General features: G+C 49.0%; 1 protein-coding gene across 2 annotated transcripts in view; it reads right to left on the reverse strand.

Moving 5' to 3' along the window:
* Positions 1-15607: 15607 nt before the first annotated feature.
* ITPKB (inositol-trisphosphate 3-kinase B) overlaps positions 15608-19491 on the reverse strand; it is a 97180-nt gene continuing 93296 nt past the window's right edge. For both annotated transcript variants that reach the window (XM_027122357.1, XM_027122356.1), the window contains exon 8: positions 15608-18883. In XM_027122357.1, coding sequence (XP_026978158.1) covers positions 18668-18883 — 216 coding nt within the window. In that variant the 3' untranslated portion in view covers positions 15608-18667. The remainder of the gene's footprint in view (positions 18884-19491) is intronic.

Raw genomic sequence — 19491 nt, forward strand, 5'->3', positions numbered from 1 at the left:
AGGAGTTTTTAAAATATTATTATTATTACTGATTCAAATTAATTACTGGTAGTCTACTCATATTTTCTATTTCTTCCTGATTCAGTCTTGGAGATTGTAAGATTCTAGGAATTTATCCATTTCTTCCAGGTTGTCCATTGTATTGGCACATAATTGTTCACAGTAATCTTTATATGATCCTTTGTATGTCTGTGGTGCTGGTTGCAACTTCTCTATTTTCCTTTCTGATTGTATTTATTTGAGCCCTCTTTTTTTTTTTTTTTTTTTTGAGGAGTCTGGTTAAAGGTTTATCAATTTTGTTTATCTTTTCAAAGAACCAGCTCTTAGCTTCATTGATCTTTTCTATTGTTTTTTCAGTCTCCATTTTATTTATTTATGCTCTGATCTTTTTTTAAATAAATTTCTTTATTTTATTTGTTTATTTTTGGCTGTGTTGGGTCTTCACTGCCATGCACAGGCTTTCTCTAGTTGTGGTGAGCGGGGGCTACTCTTCGTTGCGGTGCATGGGCTTCTCATTGCAGTGGCTTCTCTTATTGTGGAGCATGGTTCTAGGCACACAGGCTCCAGTAGTTGTGGCATGCAGGCTCAGTAGTTGTGGTGTGCAGGCTTAGTTGCTCTACAGCATGTTGGATATTTCCAGACCAGGGCTCAAACCAATGTCCCCTGCATTAGCAGGCGGATTCTTAACCACTGTGCCACCAGGGAAGCCCTATGCTCTGATCTTTATTTTTTCTTTCCTTCCACTACTTTTGGGTTATATTCGCAAACTTTTTCTAGGTTCCTTAGGTATAAGGATAGATTATTTATTTGAGATTTGTCTTGTTTCCTAGGTTAGGCTTGTATTATTACAAAATTCCCTCTTAAATCTGCTTTTACTGTATCCCACGGATTTTGGATCATTGTGTTTCTATTTTCATTTCTCTCCGGATATTTTTTGATTTCCTCTTTGATTTCTTCAGTGACCCATTGGTTGTTTAGTAGTGTATTGTTTAGCCTCCACATTTTTGTGATTTTTAATTTTTTTTCTTGTATTTGATTTCTGGCCTCATATAATTGTGGCAGGAAAAGATGCTTGATATGATTTCAATCTTCTTCAAGTTATTGAGACTTGTTTTGTGGCCTAGTATGTGATCTATCTTGAAGAAAGCTCCATGTGTAATTGAAAAGAATGTGTATTCTGCTGGTGTGGGATTAAATTTTCTCTTCATATCTATTAATTCCATCTGGCCTAATGTATCATTTAACCCCAGTGTTTCCTTATTGACTTTCTGTCTGGGTGATGTGTCCATTGTTGTAAATGGGGTGTTAAAATTCCCTACTATTATTGTGTTACTGTCAATTTTTCCCTTTATGTCTGTTAATATTTGCTTTATGTATTTAGGTGCTCATATATTGGGCCCTTATTCACTTACAATTGTTATACATATTCTTACTGGATTCATTCCTTTATTGTTATGAAATGTCCTTGTCTCTTTTTACAGGTTTTGTTTTACAGTCTATTTCATCTGTTATAAGTACTGCTACCCAACTTTCTCTTTGTTTCTGTTTGCATGGAATACCTTTTTCCATCCCTTCACTTTCAGTCTGTGTGTGCCCTTATATCTGAAGTGAGTCACGCGTAGGCAGCATATATATGGGTCTTTTTAAAAATTTTTTAAAAATATATTCAGCCACTCTATGTTTTTTGGCTGGAACATTTAGTCCATTACATTTAAACTAATTATTCATATGTATGTACTAATTGCCATTTTGTTAATTGTTTTCTGGCTGTTTTGATAGTTCTTTTTTGTACCTTTCTTCTTCTTTTACTCTCTTCCCTTATGATTTGATGATTATCTTTAGTGTTATATTTGGACTACTTTCTCTTTTTTGTGTATGTATCTATTATAGATTTTTGGTTTGTGGTTACCATGAGGTTCATATATAACACTATTATTATTTCATATACATACATGATTAAGTTGATTATCTCTTAAGTTTGAAGGCATTTTAACAACCCCTAATTTTTACTCCTTCCTTCATGTTTAATGTTTTAGATATAATATTTTACATCTTTTTTGTTTGTGTATCCCTTAACTGCTTATTGTTGATATAGATGATTTTTACTACTTTTGTTTTTTAATGTTCCTACTAGCTTTATAAGTGCTTGATCTACTACATTAACTGTATGTTTGCCTTTACCAATGAAATGTTTTCCTTTCATAATTATCATATTTCTATTTATGGTCTTTTCTTTTTTGCTTAAAGAAATTCCTTTAACATTTCTTTTTTTTTTTTTGTGGTACGTGGGCCTCTCACTGTTGTGGCCTCTCCCATTGCGGAGCACAGGCTCCGGATGCGCAGACTCAGTGGCCATGGCTCACAGGCCTAGCCGCTCTGCGGCATGTGGGATCTTCCTGGACCGGGGCACGAACCCATGTCCCCTGCATCAGCAGGTGGACTCTCAACCACTGCACCACCAGGGAAGCCCCCTTTAACGTTTCTTTTAAAGCCAGTTTAGTCATGCTGACATCTTTTAACTTTTGCTTGTCTGTAAAACTCTTCATCTCTCTTTCAAATCTGACTGATGGACTTACTAGGTAGAGTGTTCTTGGTAGTAGGTTTATTCCTTTCATCATTTTGAATATATCATGCCACTTCTTTCTGGCCTGCAATGTTTCTGCTGAAAGTTAATTTATAGCTTTATGTGAGTTCCCTTGTAAGTAACTAGTTGCTTTTCTCTTCCTGTTTTTAAGATTCTCTCTCTAACTTTAATTTCTGCCATTTTAATTATAATGCATCTAGGTGTAAACCTTTATGGGTTCATCTTATTTGGGACTCTCTGTGATTTCTGGACTTGGATGCTTGTTTCCTTTCCCAGGTTAGGGAAGTTTTTAGCTATTATTTCCTCAAATAAGTCCTCTGCCCCTTTCACTCCTCTTCTGCTTCTGGGAGCCATATAATGCAAATGTTAGTATGGTTGATGTTGCCCCAGAGGTCTCTTAAACTATCCTCATTTTTTAAAAATTCTTTTTTCTGTTCAGCTTGGGTGATTTTCACTACTCTGTCTTCCAGTTCACTGATCCATTCCTTTACTAATCTACTAATCTTTGGTTGATTCCTTTTAGTATATTTTTAATTTCAGTTATTATATTCATCATCTCCACTTGGTTCTTCTTTATATTTTCTAACTCTTTGTTAAGTTTCTCACTGGGTTCATCCTTTCTTCCCCTGAGTTTGTTGAGCATCTTTATGATCATTACCTTGAACTCTTTATCAGGTAGATTGCTCATCTCCGCTTCACTTAGTTCTTCTTTTATTTCTCCTTCATTTGGAACATATTGCTTTGTCTTCTCATTTTGTCCAATTCTCTGTGTTTATTTCTAGGTATTAGATAGGTTGGTTACCTTTCCTGATCTTGGAGAAGTGGCCTTATATAGGAGAAGTTCAATGGGGTCCAGCGGCCCACTCCCCTCTTGTCACCAGAACTATATGTTCTGGTCTACATGGGTCCTTCTATTGTGGCAGGGCTGACTACTGTGAGTGCACTGGTGAGTAGGGCTGGGTCATGGTCTTTTTGGCTGCTAGTCCCTGCCTTGTGAATGGGCTGCCAGCCTGCTGGTGGGCAGGGCTGGGTTCCAGGGTGGCTGGCTGTGGGACCTGGGGACACCTGAGGCTGGTGCTGGCCTACTGGTGGCAGGTAAGCCTCTGGCACTAATAGGCTAGAGGGAGGACTCCAAAATAGTGCTTTCCAGCACCAATGTCCTTGTGGTAGAATGAGCTCCCCCAGATGGCTGCTGCCAGCATTTATGCGCCCAGAGGGAGTCCCAGTTGCCTCCTGCCTCTCTGGGAGGCTCTCCAAGATCAGCAAGTGGGTCTGATCCAGGTTCTTTTTGAATTACTACCTCTGCACTGGGTCTCAGAACATGTGAGATTTTACATGAGCCTTTTAAGATTGTAGTCTCCGTTTCCTACAGCCCTCCATCTCTCCTATATGCAAGCCCTGCTGGCCTTCAAAGTCATACATTCTGGGGACTCATCTTCCTGGTGAAGGACCCCCAGGCTGGGGAGCCTGATGTGGGGCTCAAACCCCTCACTCCTTGGGGAGGACCTCTGCAGTTGTGATTATCTTCCCATTTGTGGGTCACCTACCCAGGGATATGTGTCTTGACTATATCATATCTCCACCCCTTCTACTCATTTCATTATGGTTCCTTCTTTATACCTTTAGTTTAGTTGTGGAAAATCTCTTCTACTAGTTTTCAGGTCATTCTCATAGGTAGTTGCTCTGTAAATAGTTGAATTTTGATGTGCCAGGAAGATATGAGCTCAGGGTCTTCTTACTCTGCCATCTTGGTCACACTTCTGTTGGTTGTTCTAATTTTTTAGAAAATTTTGAAATCAGGAAGTATGAGTCCTCTATCTTTGTTCTTTTTTTTTTTTTTTTTTTTAAGATTGTCTTGGCCATTCTGGATCCCTTTATTTCCACATAAATCTTAGGATCAATATGTCAATTTGTGCAAAATCCATCCAGCTTGGATTTTAATAGGGATTATATTGGATTTGTAGATCAACTTAGGATGTGTGACATCTTAACAATATTAAGTCTTCCAATCTATGAACATGGGATGCTTTTCCATTTATTTATGTCTTCTTTAATTTCTGTCAGTAATGCTGTGTAGTTTTCAGAGGTTAAGTTTTTTCACTTCTTTTGTTATATTTATTCCTATTTAATTCTTTTTGATGCTATTTTAAATAGATCTTAAATTTATTTTCAGATTATTCATTGCAAGTATATAGAAATACAGTTGAGTTTTCTATATTGATCCTGTATCCTTCAACCTTGCTGAACTTGTATATTAGTTCAAATAGTTTGTTTAGTAGATACTTAGGATCTTCCATATGCAAGATCATGCTGCTTGTGAAAAGAAATAGTTCTGTTTCTCCCTTCTCCCTGTATTTTTTTGTGAGATAGGTCAGCTAGCAACATATTTTATTGTCTTTATAACTGAGGATGTCTTTATTTCACCTTCATTTTTCAAAGATAGTTTTGCTGGATATAAGACTCTGTGTTTTTTTTTTTTTCCTTTCATCACTTTGAAATGTCATGCCAGTGCCTTCTGGCCTTCATTGTTTCTAATGAGAAGTTAGCTATAATCTTATTGGGGTTCCCTTATATGTGACAAGTCATTTTTCTCTTGCTGCTTTCAATATTTTCTCTTTAGCTTTGTCTTCCAGGATTTATTCTATGAAGTGTTTGTGTTTATACTAAGAGTCTGTTGAGCTTCTTGGATGTGTAGATCAGTGATTTTCATCAAATGTTAAAAGTCTGTCTTTCATACATATCTTTTAATGATTTTTTTCCCCTGCTTCTTTCTCTCTCTCCTCTCCTTCTGGTAGTCTACATACATGTATGTTGGTGCATTTAGTAATGTCCCAAATTTCCCAGTCTGACTCAGCCCTGAGCCCCTGGTGCCCTATAGAAGTACAGGTCTTAGAAACTAAAGCCTGAACAGGCCCCCAAATCACAAATCTCTAACACTTTTCTCTAAAGATCCTGGGTGTTTGCCAGCACAAGGCCTGTGTGAATCACAATGCCCACATCCAGCAGCCAGGGGAGCCAGACCTCCTGGGCCTCAGCAGGGTGGGAGGACAGCCTGGAGGGAGACTCCAGGCAGCATCTATGGGAAGAATGTTGAGGACCATCTCAACATTCATTTTGTGGGGTCCAACAAAATTCCCACCTGTGAGCCTGGCCCTTCACTTTTAAGGGGCAGCCTGTCCGGCCCTCACCCAGCACTCAGCAAAACCAGGCCCTCAGCACCTTGCCCTGGACCCCTCCTCTCAAGCTCTTGTGCTCCTTTGCTTCTTGACCCCATGCTGTTTAAAGTCCTACTCACTCTTTGGTCAGTTTCCTGGATACTGACCTCCCACTCCCCTGGGGACCTAGGACACACTCGTTCCCTCTGATCACACCCCAAGCCACCACCTGGCCAATGTCCACCACAGACTCTCAGGGGTGGTTCCTGGGGTTCTCCAGTTGGAATAAAGCCCAAAAACCCAGGTTGTGGGTTCCAGGGAGCACCATTCACAGGAGATCCAAGGGAATGATGCTCTGGGGCTGGATCCAGAGCTTGTATCCTGCTTGGAAGGTGCAGGGGTTTCCCTCCTTTGTGATCCTTTGAGCCTGAGGTAATGCCTATGTCATAGGGAAGGAAACTGAAGCTCAAGCCCACACAGCTCCGAGCAGTAGTTCCCACCTCTGGACCCTGCAAGGTTCTTCTCACACCAGTTAGCAAATGAGAGGGCCAACAACCTCAGGCAGATGAGGGTCAGGGGCTTTTCCACGTATGGCTCCTCCAACCCACCTGCACCTTCCCAGTAGCCCACCACCATCCCCACAGGCCACCTGCAACCTAATCTGCTCCACGTAGCAGCTGGTAGCTCCTTGAATGACCCCTTCATGGGACTGGAAGCAAGAAAAGGGCAGAAAAGTCAGATATGGCACATTCAATCTCATTTTAAAATTATTTATTTATTTATTTTCGGCTGCGTTGGGTCTTTGTTGCTGCACACGGGCTTTCTCTAGTTGCGGCGAGAGGGGGCTACTCTCTGTTGTGGTGTGTGGGCTTCTCATTGCGGTGGCTTCTCTTGTTGTGGAACACGGGCTCTAGGCATGCGGGCTTCAGTAGTTGTAGCACGCGGGCTCAGTAGTTGTGGCTCACGAGGTCTAGAGCGCAGGCTCAGTAGTTGTGGTGCACGGGCTTAGTTGCTCCGTGGCATGTGGGATCTTCCCAGACCAGGGCTCGAACCCTTGTCCCCTGCATTGGCAGGTGGATTCTTAACCATTGTGCCACCAGGGAAGCCCCTCAATCTCATTTTCTAAAGAAACAACCAAACCGGTCCTTCATCTAAACTTTTTTCAAGAGAATCTGTTAAGATACATAGGTAGGAGAGTTGCACTGCCTGAAAATGAGAGAGGTTAGTGTTTCTGAGCAGAACTTTGTCTGAAAAGGGGAAAACAAAATACAACATGCTGTGGTTTAAAATATGTGTTTGCTGGGAATTCCCTGGCGGTCCAGTGGTTAGGACTCCATGCTTTCACTGCGGGGGCTGGGGTTCAATCCCTGGTCAGGGAACCAAGATCCCCACAGGCTGTGTGGCACAGCCAAAAAAATTAATAGATAAAATAAAATATGTATTTGCTATAGCTTGGTATTGTGCCTCACTAAATATTTATTTATCTTATTTTATTAATTTTTTCATATGGGAGTACCTAAACATGGTACAAAACTCAAAGTAACAAAAAGACACACTGCAGTGAGAAGAGGCCCCCTCCCACGGGATCCCACCCACAGCTCTCCCCACCCCCGGAAGCAAGTATTGTTGCCAAAGAGTCTACACAATAACGAACACATGCTGTTATCAGCCTAGCTTTTTTCCAATTAACTATATGCTCTGGAGTGGGTTGCCTCTCAGTACTGATAGAGCCGTTTCGTTCTTTGTAACAGCTGCGTTAGAAGGATGCATGTAGACAGTCCCCACGATGACACGGAGGGCGTTTGCAATCTTTTGCTGTCCTGGAATAAATATACTTGTGTCAGTGTCATCGGACATATGGGCTATGGTATCTATAAGTAAACACCTGGACAGTTTTGCTCAGTCAGAGGGTATGTATGTGCTTTAAAAACTTGGGACTATTTACCACCAATTTTTCCCCTATGAAAGTAGCGTTGCTTTTTTTTTTTTTTAACAAGAGAAAAACAGACAGAAGTTTATTAATGTGTGCATTGTGCATACATATGGGAGCACCCGGTGATGAGTACCTTGGAGGAGGTGGTTAGAACCTGGGTTTATATGGCATCTTTTTTTTTTTACTATATCTTTACTGGAGTATAATTGCTTTACAATGTCGTGTTGGTTTCTGCTGTACAACAAAGTGCATCAGCTATATGTATACATATATCCCCGTATCTCCTCCCTCTTGCATCTCCCTCCCTCCCACCCTCCCTATCCCACCCCTCTAGGTGGTCACAAAGCACCGAGCTGATCTCCCTGTGCTATGCGGCTGCTTCCCACTAGCTATCTATTTTACGTTTTGTAGTGTATATATGTCAATGAGTAGCGTTGCTCTTTATGAGCTCATTTCTGAGTTGATATATTATTCATTACTGATCCTTATTTCATATTAGCATTTCATTAGCATTTACAAATATATCTTTCTTTATAAACAGATTTTGCCAAGGATTGAGAGCCGTAAAAAGCAAGTTTCTGTCTGCTGCCTAAGCCTGTGAACCCTGACAAGGGCACTGGCAAGGCTCTGGGGTACATGCTTTGTGGTAGGCCTTTTAGGTTTTATTTTTCCATTCATGCAACATTTATCATGCCACCTCTGTGTGCCAGGTCCTGGGCTGGAGCTGAGGACATTGGGATGACCAGGACTCGGACCCTCCTGCAGTTCAACAAATACAACAGTGTGTGATAAGCACCAGAAGGGCTGGGGGACTCGGAAAGGGGTGCCCACCACTGCTGGGAGGGTTCCAGTTGATCTGGTTACAGAGGTAGTGACTAAAACAAAATTTCTGATTATGGAAGCAAATTATGCTTGCTGGGAAAGTTTTGATTAAATAGAAAACTGTAAGGAAGGAAATTAAAAGCACTCATGATCCCATCACACAAAAAAAACACCGTTAATAATCTGATGGTTTCCTTTTAACTCCAAAAACCCGGGCTAAATTGCACGTACAATTCTGAATTCTGCTTTTCTTACTTCTGGTGATATTGTGCATTCTCCCTGCTCCGGCCTCCCTGGGGAAGCCCACAGTCTATCCCGACGACTCCAGAAGCATCGTTTCCCCCCTGGGCCTGGCTCTTGAACTCCAGGCCCGTGTGCCCAGTTGTCCAAGGACGGCTCCACGTGGATGTGCCCCAGGCACCTCTAACTCAGGACGTCCAAACTAAACTCATGATCTGCTCCCCCTAGCCCGACCCCGATCCTGCTTCTCCTCCCCGCCTTTCCCCTGGGGGAGTGGTGTCACCCTGCCCCAATCTACCAGCTGGTCACTCTTGGGCCCCCCAGCCCCAGCCCTCCTGCGGCCACTCATGGAAGGGCACCCACACTGCGTCTCTCACATCTCTGCAGCCCACAGCCTTCGTCTCATTTCAGGACCCCAGTATTTCTCTTCTGGCTTATCCTAACCTCCTCCTAATGAATCCCCTCACCTCGTCCGTCCCCCCAGCGCACCCCCAAGGCACAGGCAGCCAGAGACATCCGCCATGTGCCAATGGCGATCTCGTCACATCCTGGTGTAAGAGCCTATAGAACGGCCCCTTATCGGGGGGCAGGGGGGAAGTCCACGCACTGCACTGGGCTCACCAGCCCTGTGATAGGGCCCTGCCCGTCCCCCAGTCCCATCCGCCACCTCAGCCCCGCACAGACCCTGTGCTCCTGCCACCTGAGTGACAGCTGACCCGTGTCCTCCCATGTGCCTCTGTGGCTTTGCAGGTTCTCTTCCCTCTACCTGCCCTCCCCTTCCAGATAATTCCTACTGAGCCTGTCAACCGACCTTGGTTGGCACCTGCTCTGCAAAGACTCTCTCCAGTGGCCTTCTTGTGCCTCTCCTGGATCAGGCACCCTCCTCTGTGCCCCATGGAGCCCCATGTTCACACTGCATCGCACGTGCCTGCTTACTGCCCACCTCCACACCACGCCTGTACACACTGCATCGCACGTGCCTGCTTACTGCCCACCTCCACGCCACGCCTGTACACCTGGGTCCACAGCTGGTATTTACTTGCAGTGCAAGCTTGGTCAAATTACTTAACCTCTCTAAGCCTCAGTTCCCCGATTTACACAGCACAGGTAGTAATACTAACAATACCTCCCTCAGCTGGGTGTTTTAAGGATTAAATGAGGTAATGTACGTAATGTGCTCACCGCCATGCCTCCCCACCCAACACTGAACCCTCTGTAATGGTAGTTGGTGATTCCTTCATCATTGCCACGGCCACTGCATCCCCGTTAGTTAAAGATGTAACTAGGCTTGGAGAAGCCATGAGAGGAAGGGAACTTTCTCTTCCCCAGGGCATTCCTGGGGGACAGCAGAAGAAGGAGTCTCGCTGAGCAGCGGGGCTCCCAGACCTGGAAATTCAACGAACTCTCCACCCATCTTCCTTTTCTTCATGTACCTTGTAATGCACATGACTGTCCAGAAGGGGGCACCCTCCCCTGAAGTGGCCGCATTATTTCAGCAGCCTCTGTAGGCTGCAGTCTTGATTTCACTCCAGCATGTGTTCTCGAAAGCATGACTAAAATTGGGCATTTTTTCCCATTGAAATAAAACAGGGCTGCTGTCGACAGCAAATTGTCTCAGTAAGATGCTGGTTGTCCATGATTTGCAGAAACTATTTTTAAAATAACCCAAATACAGGTTGCAAACCACATTGCAAACCACAGAAACTAGCGTTGCACGCCCCAAACCCACCCCCAAACTGCTTTACTAATTCACCAGTTTGGAAGGTACAGGACTGGAAGATGGAGTTGGAAACAGTCTCTGAAGTTAGGTAGCACAGGAGCTCTGTTATGGACTGTGTCTCTCCCTGCCCCATTCCTATGTTGAAGCCCTAATCCCCAGAAGTGATTGTATTTGGAGATGGGGTCTGTGAGGGCCTGATAAAGGTTAAGTGAGGTCATAATGGTGGGGCCCTAATCAGATAGAGCTGGTGCCCTTAGAAGAAGAGGAAGAGACACAGGAGCTGACTCTCCCACTCCCGGCCACTGTGCTGTGTGAGGACACAGTGAGAAGGCAGCATCTGCAAGCCAGGAAGAGAGAAACCCTCACCAGAAACCAAGCCCTGCCAGACCTTCATCGGGGACTTCCACCCTCCGGAAGTGGGAGAAAATTAATTTTTGTTGTTTAAGCCACCCAGTCTGTGACTTTGGGTTGTGTTTTGAGACAGGTACCTAGTCAGGGAAGCACTTCCCTTTCTTATATTATTGTTGTCAGTATTATATCAAACTAGTTATTTTCTTCTTAAAAAAAACGAAATAACCGCAAGCCCTCACCTCTTGCTAAAGTGTGAAAGCCCTCTTCTCACTCAGCACTTTCCACTCCCTTCCTGACTTCTCTGCTGAATTTGTCACCTCAGGCCTTCACACGGCACACTGAAAGCCAGGAGCAGGCCACAGCTGTCACAGCAAAGAGAGAAAAACGACACACGTGCTGTTTCCTGGTGTTTTCAAAAGCTAGGACGCGTCTTCTGTTTTTCTGTGGAAAGGCGTGTGAGTCAGCCTGTGAACTGGCAAGTGAACTTGGCTCTGCACGGTCTGCTGTGGGTGGGGTGGGGGGAGCAGTGTGAGTCTGAGTGTTGGTGTCACGGTGCTGTGCAGGCTGCACTTCCCTGCAGGGTCCCACAGAGTCTAGAGCAAACAGTGCCTCATCAGAGAGCACCTGATCCAGGGTCTCCCTCCACCCCTGACTCCCCCAGGCTGGCTGGAGACCAGGTCCAGCCTGTTGGTCTTGGGGGTTCTGCAGCTCATCCCCCAGCCCCAGGAGAAGGCCATGCTTGGGATTAACATTCCCAGGGCCTGGTCAGGTTTACAGTCGCCAAAACCAGGACTCCTGGCTTGACAATGGGCCGTTCCAGCAATCCTGTGGTGCAGCCAGGTGTAGGGACAAGCCCTGCTGCTTGAGGAAACTCAGTCATGCAGGGTCATGGAAAGATCTCGAGTTTTGGTTCAAAACCTGGTCTGTTGCTTATCGGCTGTGTGATCTTAGATAAGTTACTCATCCTCTCTGTGCCTCTTCTTTCTTGTGTACAAAATGGGGTTAACAAAGCTCATTTCATGAAGTTTTTATAAGGATTAAACTATGTAGCCTTAAATTACCTGGTATGGTGCCTGACAGGTAGCAATTCTTCATCAGTGGTCACCATTATTCCATAAGGCAGGGGTTGGAGGACTTTTCGATAAAGGGTCAGATAGTAAATACTTTAGGCTTTGCAGCTGTTCAGTCTCTGGCAACTACTCAATTCTGCTGTTTAATATGAAAGCAGCCAGAAGCAGTACATAAAGGAATGGACATGGTTGTTTCCCATAAAGCTTTGCTTAAAAGCAGGTGGGCCGTAGTTCAAAGGTGGTGCTTGTACAGAAGGCTGCGTGGTTAAGGGCGGGGAAACGGGGGTTGCAGAGGCCGGGCAGGTCTCTGATGCACAGAGACGTCCATGTAGAGAGGGGAGGCGGGCACGTGTCCCTAATGTATTATTAGGAAGGGCTATTACAATCCAAGGGTTCTTAAACCAGGGCCCGTAGACCATCTGGGATATTTTCAAGGGACTTTGGGGGGTGTCTAGGAGTCCCTAAATTTGTACATACGTTTGTTTATGTATATGCTTATGCACATTTTTCTGGGAAGAGGGCTCATGGCTCCCTGTAGATTATCTCAGCCATCTATGATCCTCAAAAGGTGCAAAACCACTGTGTTAAGCCACGTGACTCCCCAGACTTCAGTATTGGGATGGCTCTTCTCAATGAAGTGTTATCTCATAAGCTTTTACCCCGGGTTCCATGTTTCAAGGAACACAGTGGAGGTGGCTGGTGCCAGAAGTGGTCCTGGGAAGCAGCAGGGTGACTGACCTTCAGGTTCCCCATGACGCAGGACTGTCCCGCAGTCTGTCACCCTAGAAAGCGGAACCTCCGGGTGGGGTTGAGAAGTCGGCCTGCCCACCGGTCTGGAGGCAGCGAGGCAGCTGTGTCAGCAGGTGGTCCAGTGGAGCGAGGGGCAGGTGGAAGGCGAGCAGGGCAGGCCCCAGTCAGTGGCCGGGCTCTGTGGGCTGCCCTCGTGCTGGGAGGGCCAGCGCTTTCCCTTTGCACCAGCCGTCAGTCTTCCGGGGGTTGTGCTGACAGAGCTGCCTGGCGCCTGAAAGGCCACCCTGGGCCTCTGCTTAGAGAGGGGCTTATAGAGTCCGTGGGATGAAGGAGTTTGGGCCCCTAGCTATCCCACCGCGAGTCCAGTGGGTCCACAGAGCCAGCCTGGTTCCCAGGGGTATAACTGAAATGGCTTTAATCTGCAGCGGATGGAACCTCACTTCAGCGCCTTGACTGGGGTAGATTCTCCCAATGAAGCAGCATGCACTCAGCTGCTTCCGGCTGTTTTGTGCAGAGGCCCAGCCAGCTGAGAACCATGGAGGGAAAGAGGTGGCACTCCTCCCTGCCGCTGGGACCTCCCTGCTGGCGGGGCCGCGCTGGAAGGACTCAGAACCCCACTCCCCCGCCGATCCCGTCTCCACCCAGGATGGACGGGGCCTGTAGGCAGCAGGCTCCCTGAGCTCCACTGGTTCCCAGGCTGACTCTCCCTTCCCAGGGCAGGCAGAGCTCAACAGGCCGCCTTGGCCAGTGAAGTTTGAAGCAGGCAGAAAGACCCAAGATCCCATTAATTGAACCAGAGAACAGCTCTTCCCCACCCAGGGGCCCGCGCCCTGGTGGTGCCCAGGCTCCTCTAAGGGTCTCCCCATGGCCTGGGGTCTGGTCCTTTCTCTGTGGCCAGAGCCTCTAGGGGATGTGTGGCGTCCACTCCAGGTTAGCAGGATGAGGGGTGCAGAAGCTGAAAAGGCCTGGATGCCCCCAGGTGCCCTAACTGCAGCGCTTGAGAGGACCGTCCTCCGGTGGGGGGCCCAAGTCCCAGGGCAGGCGGGAGTGGGGGACAGTGACACCACCCCTGAAGGGCTGAAGGAGCATCTCCATCAGCCTGTGCGCTGGACACAGGAGGCTGAGCAGGGAAACCCAGGCGGACACAGGAGGCCGGGGTTTCACGGCCACAGGGGCTCCACATGGGTTGGGGGTGATCACAAAGCCCTGGGCGGGGGGTAACCACAGCAGAAAGGATGAGAAGAGGGAGTGTCACTCACCCACTCCAGAAAGTACTTGTTGAGTGCCTTTACTGGTCAATTACCGGCAACAGCAAGATCTGGAGAGACACTGGCTGAAAGGGGCGCAGATAAGATCGCAGGAGAGGACCGAGGCCAGAGAAGCCACACGACCTGGGAGCTGTTCTCCTGCCTAAGAAGGGGCGTCTGTGTGCCCAACTGCCATGGTCACGCAGGTGTTCAGGGACCCCATCAACATTCCCTAAGCACCTGTACCTGGCACTGCGAGACACTGAAAACAACAGTTAAAAGGTCAAGTCCCCACGCTCAGGGGCAGTGTCGCAATGGAAGAGACAGACCCCAAGTCCTGTAGATGGTTTTGAACCCTGAGCAACAGCGTGGGAGATGAGACAGGGCACTGAGAGCGCGGCTGGGGTATGCTTGCTCTAGCTGGGAGTTCAGAGACCTCTCCAAGGAGGCAACATGGGAGCCAAGATCTAAACGATGGTGTAGCTCTGTTCAGGTTCCCCAGGGAGAAAAGCCTGAGGAGGAGGCTTATTTCCTGCTGCTCTGTCAGAGTGCAAGCCCCACTAAGTGCAGCTGGTTGCTTGATCTCATAGGACCACTTTCGGGGAAGCCAATCAGGATGCATCCGTCAGGGAGGGGTGTGGTGAAGGGGCAGGGACCTACTGACCGGTTCTCATCTCCCATTGGGGAAAAGTTTGTACCATAGGCGGATTAAATCCCCCAGACCTCAGGGTTACACGGGCACGGGGCTGGGTACCTCCCGGGGCTCTGGGCTGACAGGGGAGGAAGGGCAGGAAGCAGTTTGCGTGAACCTGTGTAGACAATGGTTGGAGCCCACTGAGCCAGCTGTGGGGCAGGAATGAGATACGGGTGTGAGAATCCGGAACGAGCACAGTTACCACATGATAACCTGGGGAGAGCAGTCCAGGCAGAAGGGACAGAAGGTGCAAAGGCACTGTGGCCTTTTTGTACTTTTGTCCTATAATTTTTCAGAATGATAAAGGAAGGAGGCACCAGCCCCCAGATACAGAATTCTGAGTTCTGCAAATGAAGCCACTAGCTATCGAGAGCTGGAGAGGCCTGAAGGGAAGTGCATGGCGAACGTTTGATGTGCTGCAGGGGCTCCTGTTCTCAGCTGTCTTTCTTGGCCATCCCAGCCACACGGCCATTCATGAGTCCATCAAACCCTCGCCGGGCAGCTACTACGTGCCAGGCCCGGTGCTTAGCGCCTGGGATGCAGGGTAAAGATAAGCCAAGCTCTCTGCCGTCTAGATGCTCCCTAGGGAGGGAGGAAGACAACTGGTTTTGAAACCAGACAAATTCTGGATCTGAATCCCTGCTTCCCACTTATTACCCAGGTCAAGGTGTTTGCTCTAAGCCTCAGTTTCCGCATCTGTAGACTATACAGCCTTAGTCATGCAAGCACCCAGTGCCTCGTACAGAGCACCATAAGCAAAAGTTGCTGGCAGCTCGGCCAGCCCGGGGTGGGGAAGGTGGGGAGCAGTTTGTTGCTTCGTCCCTGAGCTGCTATGTAAAAGTTTTCATGGAGAGAGCAGAAAAGAGCAGTTTTGAAGAGTGTTTAAAATCCTTTGCAGATTAAAATATGACCCAAATCTGACCCCCACCCCTGGGGGTTGTCATAGCCCCCACTGGATCCTCCAGCTACCAAAGACCCCCTCACCCCCAGACACTCCTGGAGGGCTTGGGGTGACAAGGACCACACGCAGACAGCACCCAGCACCGTGGTCTCCAGGGCCTTTATTCAGGAAGGTACAGAGCATCTGCAGTCTGTTTGCCAGGCACTGTGCGGGGGTTTGTAACAGCTCAGTTTTCTCCAAAGGTGTGGCGGGGAGAGGGGTGCAGGAGGAAGGAGGACGCTCAGGGGAGTTCTCTCCTCCAGAAAAAGGCACTGGCAGGGGGTGAGCGCCCTGCTTCTTCCCAAGCAACGGCCTGGGTTATATACACACGGGGGTTGACCAGACGCAGAGAAACTCAAAGCTAAATACAGCGAAGCGTGGAAAGAGTCCATGGCGGAGGGTGGTGGGGTAGGGTGGGAGGACGGCCAGGGCTGCACCCGGCTCTTTCCATTGGGTGGGAAAGGAAGTTCGGAAAGAAGGCAAAGCTTTGAAGGAGAAACAGAATCCAGCCTCTCAGACTTAGTGTTTTGTGCAATTAAAAAAACCCGACAAAATAAATATAACTTAAAAACTTCTTACATGACACTAAAGGCACATCTGGGACAAGCAGTTGAGATACCTCCCTCCACTGCTGAGCAGTGCTGAACCCCAAGGGCCCCGGGGCCCCATGGGGACAGGGCAGAAAGGGCGCCCACTCACCTGTGCGCAGGTGTGCACACCACGTCCCACCCTCCTGGCACCTGCACGGCCGGGACCCAGGGAGTCCCTGCCTGGACCAGGCTGGCTGGGGAAGGTTTTCAGACCGCCTGGGCAGGGGTTCTGGGAAATCACATTCCAGGATCCATCTATCCCGCTCGGTCAAGGGAGTGGGGGGACAGAGGGGAGAATGGGTTGAGAGAGAGAGTAGGTGTGCAAGAGAACTAGCATGGGAACTACAAACCCCCCAAACCCCTAATAGCATTAACCCTAGAAAGATGCCACTTTCTACCATTCACATATATACTGTAACTCAAAGCAAAAGATCGCCAGTAAGAGGCCCTATGGGCCTCCTTTAATGAACAAGTCACTGGCATATTAGCACATTGTTTGCAAACAACTGGTGCCTGCCTAAAGTGCTTGGAAAGTTTGTTCTCTTAAATTGGTTAAGTTGGTCTCCTGTAATTTTTGTTCATAGCATTAATCTGCTTTAGCAAACTCTTTTCATAGATAGAATGAGGGTAACTTGGTCAGCCCACAGTCGTAGAATTTTACATCTGAATTAATGCTGTCCCTTCCCTGCAGACAGGAGCAGCCCAGACCCCCGGGGTCCCTTCTGACCCAGCTGACTACAGCTCCCAAGACCCCGGGCTGACTTTGGTGCTTCTGCCTTCTAGGGTCATGTGGTGTCACAAGGTCTCTCGTGCTCAGCCGGGAGGGGGTGTGACCTTTAGCAAGGCAGCCCACACGGGAGCTCACTGCTGTTTTGAACAAGAGCCAGGAAGTTCAAAAGTGATTTCCATTTTTAAACTCTGTACTTATGCATCCTCATGTATCCCACCTTCTGCCCCCACCAACCGTCACTCACCCAGCATGAAAAGGGAAACGAACGTGTCACGTGGGCAAGTTGACAGTTCCCCCAGAGACCCTGCGGTGACAGGGGGCAGCCCAGGAAGGCTTCCCCCTGGATTGGTCCTCCAGGCACACACCCCTGGGGACACATCATCTCCAAGTGTCCCTGGACCAGCTCCCTGCAGAGCAATGGGTCCAACCTCCGACAGCAAAGGTGAACACCTGGGGCCCAGCTCCAAATGGCCAAAGAGCTGGACTTTTGTTCTTTACAACTCACGCAAATTTACATTCTTCTCAATAATGTAGACCTACTTGCTTTACAATTAAAATAAGGCTTACAGTTGGTTCCTTGTGAATCTTCAATCAACCTAGAGACCCCAGGAAGAGATGCCTGGCACCCTCCACATACTCTGGAAGCTGCTCACACCATATCTGGGAAGCGGGTCTAAGCCCTTCAGGCCGTTAAGACTTATTTCGGGGGCGGGGGTGGGGGGGTGGGGGAATGATGGCAGTAAGCCAGCTTCCTGCCTCCTCCCTGCTTAGCGCTGGCCTGGAGCTCTGCCCCATCACTGCTGGGGACCCTGGGCCTCACGAGCATCCTGGGTGTGCAGCAGGTGGACCACCTGGCACCAGGAAGTTGGGAGGTGAGGGGACAGGAGAGGAATGTCCTTGGCAGGTTCTGTCTTTTTTTCCCCTGGGGCTGCCTGGGCCCTGGCCCACTGCCCTCCAGCCCTGAGGACCCTGTCACAGCAAGGTGGGGAGTGGGAGGTATAAGTGGCTCTGGGGGTTGGGTGGCATCCCTGGAAGCTCAGGGTTGCAGAATGTCCCTCTGAATTCACGGGCGAAAATCACAGACGGGAGAACGCAGCTCCTGCCTGCCCCCTCCTGGGAAGGCCAGTGTCAGACAGCACAGTCAAGTTGGGTCTGGACTTCTGGCTCCTGGGTCTGTCCCAATGCTGGAGGGTTTCAATACCGGATGGATGGGGTCTCTGCTTTAGTGGCCCTACAAAGGCCACCACGGCATCTCTCGGAGTCCCCAGGCTGCTAGGCAGAGGGTACTGTATTCATGGCCAACATTCTGTTCCCAGTGGTTTTGTGCCCCAAATACCAGAAAGCCTGGCACCAGGCACCTATTTTTACAGCACCAGCCCATCCCCAGGCTGAGAGGATGGGGCAGGAACCGGCTGTGCCTAACGGTGGTGCCAATAGCACTGGCCACCAGGGGGCAGCAGGCCTCCACAGGTAACCTGCCCAGAGGCTTGGGGTGGGGGGCTCTTCTGTTAGCTGGAGCCAGGAACCCCACGGCTACCTGAACCTCCCTCCAGGTCTAAACCCTACTGACCTCCCTGCAGGCGGCCAAGCCTGGGTTTGGGCATTTCTCTGCCAGTAGGAGATCCTATTGAGAAAGCAAAACGGAAGCCCTAGCTCCAAACCCTTCAATCAGGCAGTAACTAGAAAATCTCATCTCGTCTACAAAGTGTCTTGTAGTGCCGTTCGGGAGGGTCAGTTCTAGGGCTTGCACCCAGGTGGAAGTGAAGGAAAAATTCAGAAGGAGAAGGGAAGCAAGGGGGAGAAGACGCCAGGGTGGCGACGAGGTGGGGCGGAGGGTGGCCTCAGGAGAGGGGGGCGCCCGGGCACATTTCCGTCAGGATGTCGACGAGGTTGTTCAGACCCGACAGGTAGCCGTCCTCCCGGTTCCCTTCCTGCCACGGGATGTCGTGCTGCAGGGTCTGGCCCTCGGGCAGGGGCGTGGTTTTCCCAAAGTCGATCATCCACACCTTGGCCTGTTCCTTCTTGTCGTGGATGAAGAGGAGGGAGCTGCCGATGACCTGGAGGGGAGCAGGGGGGTGAGGCGGGGAAGGGCTGGGGCCCTGCCCTGCCCTCCAGACAACAAGCCGGCACCTTAGGGGGACTTGGATAAGCCTGAGACCTCAGGGAAGTGGAGCGAGCTTTGCTCAGCCGATGGGCTCTGTCCCCCATTCTCACCTGAGCGGCAGAGCCTGCCCGAGTGGCCACGCCATGGATGGGGGACATGGGACCCAGAACAATGACGGCCCACACTGCCAGGGAGGAATGTCCAGGACGACAAACCCTGTCCCCATCCCCCAGTCCCAACCTGCACACTTTCCTCTATTTCTAGACCACAGCTAACCCATCCCTCAGCACCTCTGAGTGCTACCCAACTGCCCGAGGGGGAGATGCCAAGGAGATGCCACACGCCTGTCTGTGGGGAGACCGGAAAGGACCCTGTCCCAAGGCACTCACAGCCCCTCGGGGAGGGCGGGCCGCCAGGCTCAGGTCACCCCCAGCCCGGGAGCACACCTGCTGCAAGTCCTGGGCAGACAGGGCTTCTGAGGCTGGTCTTTGCTCACGGGCTCTGCCAGGGACAGCGGGCACCAAGACCCCTCCCTGCTGTGGTCAGAGCACCTGCGCGGGG

Source organism: Aethalodelphis obliquidens, unplaced genomic scaffold (genome assembly GCF_003676395.1).
Source record: "Aethalodelphis obliquidens isolate GAN/ISIS:26980383/991018 unplaced genomic scaffold, ASM367639v1 scaffold24, whole genome shotgun sequence".
Lineage (NCBI taxonomy): Eukaryota > Metazoa > Chordata > Mammalia > Artiodactyla > Delphinidae > Aethalodelphis > Aethalodelphis obliquidens.